Source organism: Numenius arquata, chromosome W, assembly GCF_964106895.1.
Source record: "Numenius arquata chromosome W, bNumArq3.hap1.1, whole genome shotgun sequence".
Classification (NCBI taxonomy): Eukaryota; Metazoa; Chordata; class Aves; order Charadriiformes; family Scolopacidae; genus Numenius; species Numenius arquata.
The window spans coordinates 24,763,502-24,782,666 of record NC_133615.1 but is presented as its reverse complement, the minus strand read 5'-3'; the positions used below and the strand labels follow the sequence as shown (position 1 = coordinate 24,782,666).

General features: G+C 43.9%; 1 protein-coding gene across 1 annotated transcript in view; it reads left to right on the top strand.

Annotated features, from left to right (window-relative positions):
* LOC141476802 (mitogen-activated protein kinase kinase kinase 1-like) overlaps positions 1–4,801 on the top strand; it is a 53,225-nt gene extending 48,424 nt beyond the window's left edge. The window contains 1 exon segment of the mRNA XM_074165603.1: positions 4,652–4,801. Coding sequence (XP_074021704.1) covers positions 4,652–4,801 — 150 coding nt within the window.
* Positions 4,802–19,165: the final 14,364 nt, after the last annotated feature.

The window sequence follows — 19,165 nt, the reverse complement described above, 5'->3', positions numbered from 1 at the left end:
ACTCCAGTTATGGAGTCAAGTTTCAGTAATGACAATTAGGTCTTAGCTTTCTAGAAGCATGGTGGGTTCCAACTCCTCCTGTTTGTTGCCTATGCTGCATGCATTGGTGTAGAGGCCGTGTCACCTTCTTAGAGGAACAACCCTTAATTCCTTTGGGATATTTCACTGGTGTTTTCCTCTTGGTTCCTATTACCTCAGGAGCCCCTGGCTCCTGTAAGACTTTGTGTGCTGCATTATAGCCATCATGTCTCAGAGCAACAGGCTGATGGCCCTCGCTAGCAACATGTCCCTCTAACCGTTGCCTGTTGTCCCACAGCTTGTCACGGGCAAGCCTGATGTTGCTCTCCTCAAGCCTAGTTTAAAGCTCTGTCAATGAGCTCTGCTAGCTTGTGAGCAAAGACCCTCTTCCCCCTTTCAGAAAGGTGACTCCCATCTGATGCCAGCAAGCCTGGTGCTGTGTGTAGGCCATCCCATTATCGAAAAACCCAAAATTGCGGTGGTGACACCAGCCATGGAGCCATGGACTGGGCCTCTGTTTCTTCCAATGTCACTGCCTGTAACTGGGAGGAGAGAGGAAAAAATAACCTGTGCTCCAGATTTCCTTACCGTCTCAAAGCCCTGAAGTTTCTTCTGAAAAGCCCCCTTGGACTACATGTTGTGGCTTCATTGCCACCTACATGGAAGAACAATAATGGGTAATAGTCTGGGGGCTGTACCAGGATAGGAAATTTCCTAGTGATGTCCTTAACCTGGGCCCCAGGGAGGCAGCAGACTTCCCGAAGAGGAGGGTCTGTCTGGTATATTGGACCCTCTGTTCCCCTCAGAAGGGAGTCGCCTACAACTATAAACCGACTTTTCTTCCTTGTGGAAGTGGTCATGATACAGGCGGTAGGCCTTTCTGACCTTGGCAGCACCTCTGGTGAAGATGGACTGTCATCCACATCATCATCCAGACTGGCCTACATCCAGAGCCTCATACCTGTTGTACAGAGACACCTGGGAAGGTGGGGTGGGCAAGGAGGGGATTTGCCTGCCACCCCAAGCATGGACTTTCCTCCATTCACTCCTCTCCTTTAAGCTACTGCATTCAGTCTGTCAGGGGGAGGATACAGGATCCCCTTGATCTTGTTTTTTTTTCTAGTGGTGGTTCCTGTTTCTGTCTCAGGGAGGGCAGAGTGTGGTTCCACCAGTCTGTCTTTTTCTTGGACTCCCTGATGCTCCTCAACCTTTCTGCTTCCTCTTGTAGTTCTGCCACCAGGCTGAGCAGATCATCCACCTGGTCACACCTCACACAGCTGTTTTCACTACTGCCATCTGTTATCAGTGAAAGACTCTGGTACTTCCTGCAGCCCGATACCTGGATGACTGCATGTTTTTGTGGGAGCTTTGTCTGGGTTGCTACATCCATGCTGCTAAGTGCAGGGGGGACGTGGCTTTCAGCCAGGTAGATACCATAGCTGTGCTCCTTCTGAGAGGGTGACAATCACCAATTGAACTCATCTTCTGAGGTGGTAGGGTGACTATGCCCTTCCTGCATGCCCTTCTGCACAAATTGCACAGTATTTGGGAATAGAGTTGATCTTGACTCTAGGCAGAAGATTGGTGTTTGTACTCTTTACAGTCCTGTAAAAGACAGGAGCAAAAGATGTTTTTCTACCATAAAATATTTATACATATTCATAGTGGGGAATGTCTTTTGGTAAAAACCTGGTGTTCCATGTTCAGATTTTGCTGAAAGATATTTACCATTATGCCATGCTATATATGAATAGTATTCCTCCCTCTTCTAGGTCATCTGTTTTGGCATTTATGTTTCTTACTAAAATCAACTAGGTATGCTAAAAATCTAGTTGAACTGTAGGCATGAATAAAGAAAATACTGCCACAAGTGATGAAAGTGATTAGCATCTTCACTAGCATGAGTGAAGTGTTTCCACAAAACAGAACTAGCACAGTGGTATTCAAATATGTTCTAATTAAGTACAAATCACTTATAAAAGAGATGTAGTTGTCTTGGTTCTGTGTCTGTGTGAATCTGGTGGTGCCACTCTAGTGTTCTCAGTCTTGCTTAATTTGATCTAGAGAAGATCAAAATTAATTTGGTTGGGAGTGATCTTCTGTCTGAAATTGACCTCTGGGGTGGTAGCAGAAATACATTAAGACAATGCAAGAGAGCATACCCAGCTTAACATATCATAATGTAACATCATTCATCTTAATATATCTCAATGTTTGATTACTCTATGCCAGTTAACAGTGATGACAAGTATTAGACTAAAGAATAAGGAACTGCTGGACAAACTCAGGACCAAAAAGGAGGCCTATAGAGGGTGGAAGCAGGGAAAGGTAGACTGGGAAGAATACAGAGAAGCTGTCCGAGTCACCAGAAACCTGATCAGGCAAGCAAAAGCCCAGGCAGAACTAAATCTAGCCAGGGATGTGAAAAATAACAAGAAGAACTTCTATAGATATATCAGGGATAAAAATAAGACGAGGGAAGCTGTGGGTCCCCTCCGGAAGGAAACGGGAGACCTGGTCACCCAGGATATGGATAAGGCTGAGCTACTGAATGACTTCTTTGCCTCAGTCTTCACTGGCAAGGGCCCTAACCACACTGCCCAAGTCACGGAGGGCAAGAACAGGGGCTCTGCGAATGAAGAACCACCCACAGTACAAGAAGACGAGGTTCGAGACCTCTTAAAGAACCTGAAGGTGCATAAGTCCATGGGACCTGATGAAATCCATCCACGGGTCCTGAGAGAACTGGCGGACGAAGTTGCTAAGCCCCTCTCCATCATATTTGAGAAATCGTGGCAGTCTGGTGAAGTTCCCACTGACTGGAAAAAAGGGAACATAACTCCAATATTCAAAAAAGGAAACAAAGAAGACCCGGGAAACTACAGGCCGGTCAGTCTCACCTCTGTGCCTGGCAAGATCATGGAGCAGATCCTCCTGAAATCCTTGCTAAGGCACATGGAGAATAAAGAAGTGATTGGAAACAGCCAACATGGCTTCACCAAGGGCAAATCGTGCCTGACAAATTTGGTGGCCTTTTACAATACTGCCACAGACTTGGTAGACAAGGGCAGAGCGACTGACGTCATTTACCTGGACTTATGCAAAGCATTTGACACTGTCCCGCACGACATCCTGGTCTCAAAATTGGAAACTCATGGATTCGATGGATGGACCACTCGGTGGATAGGGAACTGGCTGGATGGCCGCATCCAAAGGGTTACAATCAATGGCTCAATGTCCAGGTGGCGGCCAGTAACGAGTGGTGTTCCGCAGGGGTCGGTACTGGGACCAGTACTATTTAACATCTTTGTCGGTGACATGGACAGTGGGATAGAGTGCACCCTCAGCAAGTTTGCTGATGACACCAAGCTCGGTGGCGCAGTTGACACGCTGGAGGGAAGGGATGCCATCCAGAGGGACCTAGACAGGCTGGAGAGGTGGGCTTGTGCAAATTGCATGAAGTTCAACCAAGCCAAGTGCAGGGTCCTGCACCTGGGACGTGGCAACCCCAGGCACAAATACAAGTTGGGTGGAGAATGGCTGGAGAGCAGCCCCGAGGAGAAGGACTTGGGAGTGCTTATGGATGAGAAGCTCAACATGAGCAGGCAGTGTGCACTGGCAGCCCAGAGAGCCAACCGTGTCCTGGGCTGCATCAGGAGAAGTGTGGCCAGCAGGTCTCGCGAGGTGATTCTGCCCCTCTACTCTGCGCTCGTGAGACCCCTCCTGGAGTACTGTGTCCAGCTTTGGAGTCCTCAACACAGAAAGGACATGGACCTGTTGGAACGGGTCCAGCGGAGGGCCACGAGGATGATCAGAGGGATGGAGCACCTCTCCTATGAAGACAGACTGAGAGAGCTGGGGTTGTTCAGCCTGGAGAAGAGAAGGCTCCGGGGAGACCTTATAACAGCCTATCAATACCTGAAGGGAGCCTACAGAAGAGCTGAAGAGGGACTCTTTGTCAGGAAGAGTGGTGACAGGACAAGGGGCAATGGTTTTAAATTGGAAGAGAAGAGATTTAGATTAGATATAAGGAAGAAATTCTTTACAGTGAGGGTGGTGAGGCACTGGAACAGGTTGCCCAGGGAAGTTGTGGATGCCCCATCCCTGGAAGTGTTCAAGGCCAGGCTGGATGGGGCTTTGAGCAACCTGCTCTAGTGAGAGGTGTCCCTGCCCATGGCAGGGGGGTTGGAACTAGATGATCTTTAAGGTCCTTTCCAACTCTAGCCATTCTATGATTCTATGATTCTATGATATCCGTAAATGTGGCATAAGAGCTTTTCTTATGGCCTGCTTAGCAGATGGTTACTGCAGAATCTTGCTGTAAGAGGAAAATTTAGAGAAAAGTGCAAGGAGAGAGGCAGACTGTGAAAAGCAATAGAGCATATGTTATTGGGGAAAGAAGCATAAAGGGAACTTAAGACCCATTTTATAAAATGGAAGCAGTAATGTAATCTTCAAACTGCAGTAGGAAATATGCTATAAGTGGATAAAAGCTCATAATATAACTAGTCAGCTGAAAATGATTAGCTTGTTGAAGGGTTTTGGGGTAGGAGAGGGGGCTTAAGAATCACTGACTTCTTAAAAAAAAAAAGTGGGTTGTTTTTTGGTTTTTTTTTTTTTCCCCTTTGTTCAGATTGCTAGTGCAACTACTGCTCCATCAATCCCTTCACATCTGTCTCCTGGTTTGAGAGATGTGGCTCTTCAGTGTTTAGAACTTCAACCTCAGGACAGACCTCCATCAAGGTTGCTGCTGAAACACCCAGTCTTCCGTACAACATGGTAGATACTTATGCATAAGGCTGATATATTGAACAAGATGCTATTGAATATATGATAACTGTCTTGCAATGCAGTTAAGCACAGGAGCTTGTATTATTCTGCTGGCCTTAATGATAGATATATCAACAACATAAGGCCAGTGGAGGACCCTACCAAAGTATGTGACTGACAAATCAAGATCTTTACCTAAACTCAGTATGCAACATTTCACAACCTGTGCAGACTTGTAAACTGTGCCTTTTCAAACATCTGGCTCTATGTGAACACAAAAGCTTTTTTTTCCTTAAATCTGTATGATTATTTAGCAGATAAGTGATTTTTATTTTATTTGGAACACTTTTTCAACAGTATTAGCAGCTGAGGGGCTAATGATCTATTTTAATATAGCAATCATTGTTCCATTTCACATCATGTAGATGTAAGCAGAGAGTTCTGCAATTAGTCAGTTTTCAGCACTAGGTAAAAGGAAGTTTTGTATCTGTGTCTTAATTATACAAAGTTCTATGAGTAGCAAATCCAAACATTGATGGATACTTTAAAAAAAAAAAACAAAAAACATTTTGCTTTCCTTAAAGTAAGAGCAGGTAGTTTTGGTTCACTGTGCATTTACTGCTGGTCATGTAATTTCTTTTGAAATAAAAATACAATGAAAACAAACTTTTAGCTTTCAGGGAAAGGTGATCTTTTAAAATAGTCTTTAGAAAAAGATGCAAACTGTGTCATGGAACATCTTGCTGGCACAAGTTTTTAAAACAGATTTGTTGGAAATCTGGAATAAAATAAAATGCCAGTCAGTGTTTCAGCCTCTGACAGTATAGATTATTTAAAAAAAAAAAAAAAAAAAAGTTTTGCATAGAACAACTTAGTCTCAATCATGCTAAAAGTTGAGCCTTCTTTTCATGTAGCGGTTTTTTTTTGGCAAATAGTGTAGAGAAGTTTCATGTCAAAGGCCCCAAACCTAGCTCCCATTGAAGTTTATGGGAGACTTTGTCCTGTAATTCAGTGGGACCTATGAGCCACCTGGGAGCAAATGTCATTCTTTGTGTAACAAAACTGAGGACGCATTCTCCACTGGTAACAAGTTTTACCTGCTGTGCATCATCTATTTACTGTAGTAAATAATGTAGTAGTGATAACTTAATTTGAAAACGTTAAAAATATTACCATAAGAAAGGTATTTATTTTAATAAGAAACAAATTTGGACTTGAAAAACAAGGTTAAGTAAAATGTGAAGTAAAGCTTCACCTGTAGTGCAAAACTTGTGTTTTTAAAAGGTGTGTTTTAAAAATTATTTTAAAGGCAGGTTTTTAGATTCTGATGCATGTAATGCTGAAGGAAAATGGCAGCTTTTCTTTTGCCTTTTTAAGGGGGGGGGATATTTTTAAATCAAATGCTCATTGTGTTTAATCAATTTTGAAAAAAAACCAGCCAAACAACTGATCATGTTTTAACTCTTTAGAAGCCAGTTGAATTCTTAGACTGAAATAGAATTGGTTACTTTCAAAGACTCGGGACAAACTAAATAAGCTATAGTACATTAAAAATGTACAATACAAATTGGAAGAAAAACATCTTAAAGGTAAATTTACAGGGATGGTAATGCTCATACTAATAAAAAGCAGTGTCATTAGTTGTGAATGTGTTTCTTTTGGAAACTTTACGTGCCTTTTTTTGAAAGATTGGCAGACTTTGAAGAGTTAAAAAATAATACTAAAATGTGAAGTTTGTTAGTTCTGTTTTGTACTTGACTTTTTGACCACTTTATAATTTCTCATTCTCATAAAATTGTTTCCAATGCTTTCTTATGTGCAGGCTTTAAAGGATGCCAATTCATGTACTGGAAGATCAGTTATCAGATTAATACTGTTTCTGGCAGAAATGTAAACTGTATAAACTGATGAACCTCAGCTAATCAGCATTACTTTGTAGATCACCATGCTTACCATATTTCAAACTTAAACTCTAGGTGTCCAGATGTATTTGAGTTTGTTTTCCTCAGCTTGCTGGTAATTGGTGTTTTTAAAATGCAGATGTGATGCAATATTTTCTTTGGATCAAAGCTGGACTGAAAACTGTATTGTGTAAGTATTTTTTTGTGTGTGTTCTTATTGTTATTTGGTACTTCAGTTGTAAATAATGTTTACTGCTGTTTATTTCAGTTTCTACTACCTCAGGTGTCCTATAGAGTTTCTTCTACCAAAGCTCACTTTGACAATGAAATTATATTTGCTATGTGACAGATTTCTAACACTTCCAGGGCTTAAGGGCTAACTTCTATTAGCACCTTATTGTGCAAGGAAATTTTAAAGAAATCTCTGGGTTAAGAAATTTGGCTTCATTGTATCCTTTGTTACTTTAATATATCTTGATATATTTAAGTTTTTACCCCATTGAACCAATTTTATATAGAATAATTTGTACCTATTTTTGTGAATTTTCTTTACAGTAAATAAAAGTTTTTGAACAGTTGTTGTCCTTTGCTATTTTAATGTAAATATAGAGTCATAGAATGGTTTAGGTTGGAAGGGAGCTTAAAGATCATCTAGTCCCACTCCCCCTGCCATGGGCAGGGACAACCCCCACTAGACCAAGTTGCTCAAAGCCCCATCCAGCCTGGCCTTGAACACTTCCAGGGATGGGGCCTCCACAACTTCTCTGGGCAACCTGTTCCAGTGCCTCACCACCCTCAGAGTGAAAAATTTCTTCTTGATACCTAATCTAAATCTACCCTCTTCCAGTTTGAAACCATTACCCCTTGTCCTATCACTACATGCCCTTGCAAAAAGTCCCTCTCCAGCTTTCTTGTAGGCCCCCTTTAGGAACTGGAAGGCTGCTATGAGGTCTCCCCAGAGCCTTCTCTTCTCCAGGCTGAACAACCCCAACTCCCTCAGCCTGTCTTCATAGGAGGGGTGCTCCACCCCTCTGATCATCTTTGTGGCACTCTGCTGGACCCTATTCAACAGGTCCATGTCCTTGTTATGTTGAGGGCTCCAGAGCTGGATGCAGTACTCCAGGTGGGCTCTCACCAGAGCAGAGTAGAGGGGCAGAATCGCCTCCCTGGACCTGCTGGCGGCACTTCTTTTGATGCAGCCCAAGATGCGTTGACTTTCTGGGCTGCCAGCACAAATTGCTGGCTCATGTTGAGTTTCTTATCCACCAAGTCCTTCTCCTCAGGGCTGCTCTCAACCTGTTCTCCCCCCAACCTGTATTTATGCTTGGGATTGCCTTGACCCAGGTGCAGGACCCTGCACTTGGCTTGGTTGATCTTCATGAGGTTTGCACAGGCCCACTTCTCGAGCCTGTCCAGGTCCCTCTGGATGGTATCCCTTCCCTCCAGCATGTCAACCACACCACACAGCTTGGTGTCATCTGAAAACTTGCTGAGGGTGTGCTGTCTATGTCACCAACAAAGATGTTAAACTGCACTGCTCCCAGTACTGACCCCTGAGGAACACCACTCATCATTGTCTTCCACTTGGACATTGAGCTATTGATCGCAACGCTTTGAGTGTGGCCACCCAGTCAGTTCCTTATCCACCGAGTGTTCCACCCATAAAATCCGTGTCTCAAATTTAGAGACAAGGGTGTTGTGCAGGACAGTGTCGAATGCTTTGCACAAGTCCAGGTAGATGATGTCTGTTGCTCTTCCCTTATCCACCAATGCTGTAACACCATCGTAGAAGGCCACCAGATTTGTCAGGCATGATTTGGCACTGGTGAAGGCTGTCACTAATCACCTCCTTATTTTCCATGTGCCTTAACAGAGTTTCCAGGAGGATCTGCTCCATGATCTTGCCTGGAACAGAGGTGAGATTGACTGGCCTGTAGTTCCCCATGTATTCCTTTTTTCCCATTTTTAAAAATGGGGGTTATGTTTCCCCTTTTCCAGTCAGCAGGAACTTCATCGGACTGCCACAACTTCTCAAATATGATGGATAGTGGCTTGTCAGCTTCATCTGCTAGTTCCTTCAGGACCTGTGGATGGATTTCATCAGATCCCATGGACTTGTGCACCTTCAGGTTCCTTAGATGGTCTCAAACCTGGTCGTCTTCTTCTTTGCAAGTTCTTATTGAAAGGCAATGATTGCTTTCAGAGCATGTTGTAATGTTATGAGGGTCATATATTTCCTTTTTATCATCTGAGTGGGTAAACTCATGCATGGCTGTTCTGCCCTGACTGTGCCCATTTCCTGAGACACTATTTCCCTTACAAACTTTTCTCTCATTGCTTAGTGTTCCTTGCTGAGCTGTAAATCATGAATGTGATAATCTTGCTTTTAAGAGCTGGAATATACATTTACTGTGGCAAACGTGCATGTTATTTTCTCATTAAATTCAGAATTTCAGTTGTGAATTGCTACCTTTCTTCTATGTCATTACCAAGAAAGTCCAGAAGATGGCAGGAAAGCACTTTGAGCCAGCTAAAGGCTGAGGTTTACTCTGATGTACTGTGCGGTTTCCTTCTATTTGGTTTCCCTCAGTTATTTCAGTTTGCAGTATATCATTGCTCAATTCCTGTTCTTGGAAAAATGTACAAGACCAACAATAGAAATAAAGTGAATATGGATTAAATCAAGAGGCATTTTATAAATATTTGCAAGGCTCTGAGATGAGAAGTGAATTCTCCTGTTTGTTTCATTGCTTTGTGGGTCTGACTCAAAATCCCAAACTCTTGGCAAGAGTTCAGATCCAGACATAGGAGTTAAGCCTTGACAGTGACTTGGTTTGCTTTCTCTGTTCACCTGAAAACCAACTCCCAAACACTAGCTGCTTATGACACTTTTTTAAGCTGGTTTCCTAAGAAAGATATATGCTGTCATGCTCTGTCTTGTTTTCCCAATAACTTTTGACTTTACTGGCAGATTTTTAACTAAAATTGCAGATCAGGAGCAGCATTAAAGATACAAGTTTTATGAAAGTAGGTACCTAAGCTGAGAAGGGAAACTGAGACAGAACAGTGACCAAGGACATCATAAGATTACTCTTATCTTGATATCTCTTAACAGGTTCTAAATTTATGATGTGTAAAGAATAATTTGGGGGCCTTTGTCAGAATAATGTACCTTGCTCATAAGAACACCAAATATGGCTTGGGTGGGTCGTAGCATGTAGTGCAGGTTGTGTTAGCACTCTAGTCAAGGTTTATGGACAATGTCATCACTTTCTTTAATCTTGTTCTATGAAGTTGATTGATAAATGTTTTTATCACCTTCCCCAAATGTTACTTCATCTACATATGGGCTGATTTATGTAAAGTTACACCTAGGTACCAACACATAATGTAGTTAATTTTTGAAGATCAATTGCTGAGTGATTGTTTTCTTTGCTAGATTTTTTTGGTTCATTTTACAGACAATTGATGATAGAATGTGGCATCAAAAGAGGTTTTTGCCCCCACCCCACATACACTTGAGTCCTAAATGCACATGATTTGTAAACACATTCCTTTTGTTAGGTTTGTTGTAAATCATGCAGACTGCTTCACATCAGTAAGTGGGCTGTACATTTTAAGCTGCAGTTGCTTATGATGCTACAAAGTATAACTCATGTCTCCTTGTCATCAGGGCCAAATACTATTCAAAAGTGGATAGAAACGTTAACAGGTTTTAGTTCTGGGCTATTGATCTACTCCTATGAAGTGGATCATCTGATGTGCTAACAGTCTTCAACATCAGTAGATACAGGCACAGTACAATTTTTGAAAGGTAAGCCAAGCCGATGATAGTGTTTGGATTGCTCCTGAATATAGAATTGTCAAGGAGGTAGGGTTCAACTGCTGCTTCTATCTCATTTTTTTAAACTTGTTTTGGTATCAGATCTTGCCTTTTTTGATTGTTTAATAAAACATATAAGGGGCGTGTAACATCTTTGAGATAGAGGTGTGTGTGTATTTACATATATAAATTTGCACCCATGGGATACAAGTTTTCTTTTCCAGTGCCTGTAACTCTCCCTTTTTTGGTGCAAATATAACATGACTTTATATGTAGCATCCTATGGTTAACTAGCTCTTCATATGCTGTCAGCTGTTGAAGAACAGAGTCCCAGCTGCATTTGAGTCCAGTTTCATCAATGAACAAATCTATGTTGGCATTAAAAAGTTTCTCATGGTCCTTGTGAGCTGCCTTCTCTCCTTAACTGGGTGAAAGCTGCTCCCTGCCCAGCTGTTAAGTTGTGCATGGCAAGTCAATCCATTCATATTTCCCTGGTCATACTTTCCTGGCTCTAGGGAGTGATGGGATTGTGCCTCAGGTGCATGGGGGGCAGAGAGTGAGGAAGCCCTCTTGGTCAGTCAGTTCAGTGCTCTGATGGGCTGACTTGTACTTTTGTCATGGTTTGAGAGAACCCATAACAATCTATTGTCGTTAGACAATTATTCTATCACCTGATGACCTATGTCTTTGGTATTATACGAAGATTGGAAAAATCCTTTTTAAAGGAAGTTGCAAATCAGGACTTGTTTGATCTCCTCTCCAGACTGTATATATTGATTTCACAGAGAGCTCATTCTTATTTTGTGTCTCATTTACGTTCTCACACTACATTGCCTGGGCCTATGGTTGAAGGTAATGCTGTTGCCGATTCTTTACTATGACTGTTGTGGTACCTAAGAAACTTCAACAGGCTCAACTCTCCCATGAATTTTATCATCAGAACGCCAAGGCACTCTCCAAGGATTTCCAGCTCACACTGCAGCAGGCACGAGAAATTGTCTCTGCCTGTCCAGACTGCCAGTGTCTCTTGCCACTTCCTACACAGACTGGATCTAATCCTCGTGGATTGCAGCCCAACGAACTATGGCAAACTGATGTTACTCATATTTCTGCGTTTGGAGTTTTTCGCTTTGTACATGTTACTGTTGACACCTTTCCTGGGTTTATCGTTGCTTCTGCACACAGGGGCAAAAAGGCTAAAGATGTTGTTATGGTTTGAGAGAACCCATAACAATCTATTGTCATTAGATAATTATTTTATCACCCGATGACCCCTCCCCACCCGGAAAGGGGAATCGGGGAACACAAAGAAACACAAGGGTTGAAATATAAATAGATTTAATAGACTAAGACTAAATAATTAACAATAATACTAAAGAACCAGTATTAATCCCAATACTGATATAAGATATACAGAAATTACACTCAGCCAATTATATCAGTAGGAAGCTGTGCACTCCCAGCAGTGGACAGCAAATATCGGACACTGCGAGCGCAATAACTTCAGGAGGAAAGGAAGGACTCAGGGGTCCGGCACCGGGACAAGGAGTTGTCTGGACCGCCGCCATCAAGGGAGAGGGAGCGCTACGCAGCAAACTTTTCTAATTTATATTGAATGTGACGTTCATGGTATGAAATACTCCTGTTGGCCAGCCTGGGTCAAATGCCCAGGCCTTGCTCTTCCTTGTCCCTGCACCTGGCAAGGCTCGAAAACACTAAGATCTTGAATCCCACACAGCCTGGCTGGCTATAAAGTAAATATTTCCACAAATTCAGACACTAGAGTCTTCTAAAAGTGCAGCTTTCCCCAGAATTAGAAGAAAAATTAGTTCTGTGTCTCTCAACCCAGGACAACTTTGTTCTACTTTATTTAAATACCTATGTCAATTTTAGTATTTAAAGATAATTTTTTAAAATTGGATTGCAGTTATGCCTTCATGTGTTCTAAGTGCACAGCAATGTTACATTAAGTAAATCTGCTACCAAGCTATCTGCTTTCTTTTATCTGTCCTCTTAAGTGATGTTTGATCTCATGTGTGGGGTACTGCTTGTTATTACAGCCCGCGGTGCTCCAAGTTCCAGCCGGGCCCTGGGTTTTGGCCGCTTGAAACCTGCATGCAAATATGGACGTGTGTTTGGAGTAGCGATTAGCTGGGCCGGCTGCACGGGCACGAATCGAGAGAGCGCATTGCGCCCAGGACAGCCGTGAGGGAGCGGGCATCACTTGTTCGGCGCCATGATGTGCACCCTGCTGCGGTGCTGGGGAGCTTACATGTACCGTTTTGTGCCGTGGTTGGACCTCAACCTTTGTCGCAAGCATAGGTGAGGCGGAGGGGCAGGCCCTAGGTAGGGGTCAGCTCCCCCAGGCAGCAGTGAGGCCCTTTTTGCTTTCCAGTGAGGTGAGGCGGTGGCCTGCGCTGCCTGGTGGGTATCCCGCAGGGGTTTCCTTCCTTGAGTAGCTGCTGGAGGTGGGGTGGAGGAGAGCTCCCCTCTGGGGGTGAGGGTCTGCCATGGCTGAGACCCTGCTTCCCCCCCTCCCACCCCCGCCCTTCTTGGGAGTGATCAGGGGTATCACAGGAGCTAACTCAGGGTTTTCACTGGGACGTGGCTGCTTTGCAAAAGCGATTCAGTCTTCTGTGTCACTTTGCTGGTGTAAAAATCTAGTACTTGGGTGCTTCTTTAGAATGGTACTTAACATTAGCATCAGAGCTGGAGGTAGCCAGATAGAAATTTTTTCCCCCCTCAATGACTGCCATCTTTTCAAAAGTAAAAGTAGTGCTTGAATTTAAATGAATACAACATTGTTGTAAGTAACATAAATTAAAATGTCTCTAGTCAGCATAATATTTGTCCTCTCCTCATTTAAAGTTTAATGACCTTATTTTTTATTATCAAAATTTGTATTAAAATATGTATATTTTGTTTTTGATATGTTTGTCACTAAGAGCTCAGTGGGGTTTAACCTACTTGTGTTGCTGTAAATACATCAGATGATGGATTTTATAGTAGGACCAGTATGAAAGAATATTCTTTAGAGTTTAGGTTTGTTTAAAACAGATAACTTGCTGCTGTAAAATGACTCTCCTGTATTTTATTTGGGAAAAATGTAATCATAAGATTTTTATTTTTTTTACAGGACCCTCTGATATGTTCCCAAAAGCTCCCAAGACAAAATTGTCTCCGATGAAGATGTCCTTGAAACACTACTGAAAAATATTTAAAGCTCTGTTCATAAATTATTTCAGTAGACAAATGCATATCTTGGCTTTACTTCCAGAAATTAAATGTAAATATCTGGAGTTACTGACTGTTGAGAAGAAGTGATAAAAAGTAAATTCATGTAAGTATCAGAGTCAATGTGTGTTTAGTCCAGAGGAAGTTCTGTTTAATACACTAGGGTTCAGTATTACTCGAGACCAAAGTTCCCTGGTGTCTGCTGGAATTGGAGTCTGTTACGAAAGATTTTGTACTGAAAGGGATGGTTGCATCTATGTATCCTGGTAATGAAATGTTCTTATTTCTGGTTAAGTTAGATGTGATTTTTAACACTCTAATTATAGAATGCTAAAATTCTACAATAACTTTTTTTTTTCCATGGGTATTATTTCTGTCATTCCTTAACAAAATCACAAATTAGATGAATGAGAATATTTCTGTATAAACTAACTAGAGTTATTTTGGAAATAAGCAAAGCAATATTTGGGGGGAGGGGGGTAATTTTGTTTCCAAAAAAAAAAAAAAAATCACCTTTCCATATTCAATGTCTGATTTCTCAGCTGCTAGAACAGTTGTTCCAGATTCTTTAAACACAAATGCATGGGAGCAATTTCAAGCAGGTGAACAATCCTTTGGGGTTTCTGTTTTGGATAAAGATCTGAAAAATGGGTTTTTAAGGTCTCCACACAGATCAGCAGACAAGATATTGAATTTTTTTCAAAGCACAAAAATACAAATTGGAGAATGAAAATAAACCTTTTACTAAGTGGAACTCTCTTTCAATAAAGCATGTCTGGAAAATCAGCACTTCTCTGTTCTTCCTTCTAATTTCTTGGAACTGTATTTGCTTATGTTTCTTAAAAAGATTTGTAATTCTATCAGCATGGCCAAGCTAGGACAGATTCCTTCTCCAAGTGGTAGAGGAGCTATTGAGGAGAGGAGCTATGCTGGATCTTGTCCTTACCAACAAGGAGGGGCTGGTGGGGAATGTCAAGCTCAAGGGTAGCCTTGGCTGCAGTGATCATGGAATGGTAGAGTTCAAGATCTTTAGGGCAGCAAGCTCACTACCCTGGATGTCAGGAGAGCAGACTTTGGCCTTTTGAGAAATCTGCCTGTTAGGGTAACATGGGATAAAGCCCTGGAGGGGAGAGGGGCCCAGGGAAGCTGGTTAGTATTCAAGGATCACCTCCTCCAAGCTCAGGAGCGACGCATCCCAACAATGAAGAAGTCAGGCAAAAAAGCCATGAGACCTGCATGGATGAACAAGGAGCTCCTGGACAAGCTCAAAAGCAAAAAGGAGGCCTACAGAGGATGGAAGCAAGGACAGGTAGCCTGGGAGGAATACAGAGAAATTGTCTGAGCAGCCAGGGATCAGGTTAGGAAAGCTAAAGCCCTGATAGATCTAAATCTGGCCAGGGGTGTCAAGGACAACAAGAAAAGCTTCTACAGGTATATCAGTAATAAAAGGAAGACTAGGGAAAACACGGTTCCTCTCCAGAAGGAAACAGGAGACCTGGGATATAGAGAAGACTGAGCAGCCAGGGACCAGGTTATGCAAGCTAAAGCCCAGATAGAATGAAATCTGGCCAGGGGCAACAAGAAAAACTTCTACAGGTACATCAGTGATAAAAGGAAGATTAGGGAAGATGTGGGCCCTCTCCGGAAGGAAACTGGAGACCTGGTAACCCAGGATATAGAGAAGGCAGAGGTACTCAATGACTTTTTTGCCTTGGTCTTCACCAGCAAGGACACTAACCACACTGCCCAAGTCGCAGAAGGCAAAGGCAGGGACTGGGAGAATGAAGAACCACCCACTGTATGTTAAGATCAAGTACGAGACTATCTGAGGAACCTGAAGGTACGCAAGTCCATGGGATCTGATGAAATCCATCCACAGGTCCTGAGGGAGCTAGTGGATGAAGTTGCTAAGCCACTTTCCATTATATTTGAAAAGTCGTAGCGGTCTGGTGAAGTTCCCACTGACTGGAAAAGGGGAAATGTAACCCCCATTTTCAAAAAGGGAAAAAAGGAAGATCCAGGGAACTACAGGCTAGTCAGTCTCACCTCTGTGCCTGGCAAGATCATGGAGAAGATCCTCCTGGAAACTCTGCTAAGGCACATGGAAAACAGGTAATCGGCAACTGCCAACACAACTTCACCAAGAACAAGTCATGCCTGACAAATCTGGTGGCCTTCTATGATGGGGTTACAGCATTGGTAGATAACAGGACAGCAACAGAAATCATCTACCTGGACTTGTGCAAAGCATTTGACACTGTCCCGCATGACATCCTGGTCTCTAAATTGGAGAGACACAGATTTTATGGATGGACCACTCGGTGGATAAGGAACTGGCCGGATGGCTGCACTCAAAGGACTGCAGTCAATGGCTTGATGGCCAAGTAGAAACCAGTGACAAGTGGCCTTCCTCGGGGATCAGTGCTGTTTAACGTCTTTGTTGGTCATGTGGAAAGTAGGATTGAGTGCACCCTCAGCAAGTTTTCAGATGACACCAAGCTGTGTGGTGTGGTTCACAGAATCACAGAATTGCCTAGGTTGGAAGGGACCTTTAAGATCATCTAGTCCAACCTTAAAAAAAAAAAACCAAAAAAAACCAAACCAACAATACTAAACCATATTCCCGAGCACCATGTCAACTCATCTTTTGAATATCTCTAGGGATGGTGCCTCAACCACTTTCCTGGGCAGCCGGTTCCAATGCTTGATAACCCTTTCAATGAAGAAATTTTTCCTAATATCCAACCTGAACCTCCCCCGGCACAACTTGAGGCCATTTCCTCTTGTCCTATCGCCTTTGACTTGGGAGAAGAGACCTACCCCCGCCTCTCTACAATCTCCTTTCAGATAGTTGTAAGAGAGCAATAAGGTCTCCCCTCAGCCTCCTCTTCTCTAGACTGAACAACCCCAGCTCCCTCAGCCTCTCCTCATAAGACATTCTCCAGACCCCTCACCAGCTTCGTTGCCCTTCTCTGGACCCGCTCCAGCACCTCAATGTCTTTTTTGTGGTAAGGGCCCCAAAACTGAACACAGTACTCGAGGTGGGGCCTCACCAGTGCCAAGTACAGGGGGACGATCACCTCCCGAGTCCTACTCGCCACACTGTTCCTGATACAGGCCAGGATGCTGTTGGCCCTCTTGGCCACCTGGGCACACTGCTGCCTCATGTTCAGCCGACAGTCGACCAACACCCCCAGGTCCTTTTCTGCTGGGTAGCTTTCCAGCCACTCTTCCCCAAGCCTGTAGCGTTGCCTGGGGTTGTTGTGACCAAAATGCAGGACCCGGCACTTGGCCTTGTTGAACCTCATCCCATTGGTCTCAGCCCATCGATCCAGCCTGTCCAGATCCCTCTGCAAGACCTTTCTACCCTCCAGCAGGTCGACAATCCCACCTAACTTGGTGTCATCTGCAAATTTACCGAGGGTGCACTCGATCCCCTCGTCCAGATCATTGGTAAAGATGTTAAAGAGAACCGGCCCCAGTACCGAGCCCTGTGGGACACCACTCATGACCGGCCGCCAACTGGATTTAACTCCATTCACCACTACTCTCTGGGCCCGGTCCTCCAGCCAGTTTTTAACCCAGCGGAGAGTATTCTCATCTAAGCTATGGGCATCCAGTTTCTCCAGGAGGATACTGTGGGACACTGTATCGAAGGCCTTGCTAAAGTCCAGGTAAACAACATCCACAGCCTTTCCCTCATCCACCAAGTGGGTCACTTTGTCATAGAAGGAGATCAGGTTTGTCAAGCAGGACCTGCCCCTCATGAACCTGTGCTGGCTGGGCCTGATCACTTGAGCGTCCTTCATGCTCTGCATAATGGCACTCAGGATGATCTGTTCCATGACCTTCCCAGGCACTGAGGTCAGACTGACAGGCCTGTAGTGATAAGGGGAAATAACACTCAGGGGTTAATAGCAGGGCCATTGCTTGGCTTAAACTGTGTATCTATAGCCTAAAGCCATTGCCAAGGTGTTTAGGCAAAGAAAGGATGTGTTGAAACCATAAAGTGGTCACATGGGTCTCGCTGGGAGGTAAGGGAACAATTGGTATTCTCGGTTGTCCTGACAGAGTGATCATCTGGTTTCCCAACCCCGTGGCCTGGAGCAACACATTAACATTAAAAGCGAGAGGTACACAGCGAGGAAGACATGGCCTTCATCCCCGAGACCCCGGCCCACGACCACCAGGAGACACTGCGCATGTGCAGCTGGGAGGAGTTAAAGGCAGAGACTATGGAAATGATTTCTCGTAACTCATTGTAATAAAGACCGCCTTTTTGGGGAAAAGTCATGGATATGTATAGGCGCCCCTTGAATATGTAAGATCTGATTGTATAAATCCTAAGCTAACTGCCGCGGTGGGTGCGCACGATTTTGGTGGGGCGACCCCCCGTGCTGCCCAGCGCCGAATAAACATACCTACTTTGCAACCTCACAGGTTGTGGAGTCTGCTTTCCGCACGTCAACACACTCCAGGAACCTTCTAGACTGTTCCCTCTCAGCTGTATTGTGTGCCCAGCTGATATCTGGTAGGTTGAAGTCTCCCACCAGGACAAGGGCAAGCAAGCTTGAGACCTCTGCTAGCTGCTTATAGAACATTTCGTCAACCTCTACATCCTGGTTGGGTGGTCTGTAACAGACTCCCACCACAATATCAGCCTTGCTGGCCCTCCCCCTGATTCTTACCCATAGGCACTCAACTCTACCATTTCCCTCAGTTAGTTCTACACATTCATAATCCTCCCTAACATACAGGGCCACCCCTCCTCCTCTCCTTCCTTGCCTGTCCCTTCTGAAGAGCTTGTAGCCATCCATCGCAGCACTCCAGTCATTCGATTCATCCCACCACATTTCCGTGATGGCAACTACATCATTGCTTTCCTGATGCACAGTGGCTTCCAGCTCCTCCTGTTTGTTGCCCATGCTGTGTGCGTTTGTGTAGATGCACTTCAGCTGGGCTAATTGTCCTGCCACTCTTTGGGGGGGACAAGCCCTATTTCCCACCCGACTGTGTTTAGTCCCTTCTATAGTTGCCAACCTATTACTTCTCCTTATGACTTCGCTACTGTATGGAGGTTGGAGGCCCTTGCTATCACCCCATCCTTCCTACCCTGATGTGTCATCCTGCCACTTGCCGCAGACCCTTCTGATATTATCGTTGTCATCTGCCTCAAGTGAAATGGCAGGCTGAAGGCTGTCCTTAGGCTCATCTCTAGTGTACCTGTGTTTAACCCCCTCCCCCTTCGAGCCTAGTTTAAAGCCCTTTCGACAAGCCCTGCCAACTCATGTGCCAGGATCATTCTCCCCCTCTGAGACAGATGTACTCCATCTGTAGTTAGCAGACCAGGTGTCATATAAAAGTCCCCAAGATCAAAAAACCCAAAATTTTGTTGGTGGCACCAGCTTCTGAGCCACTT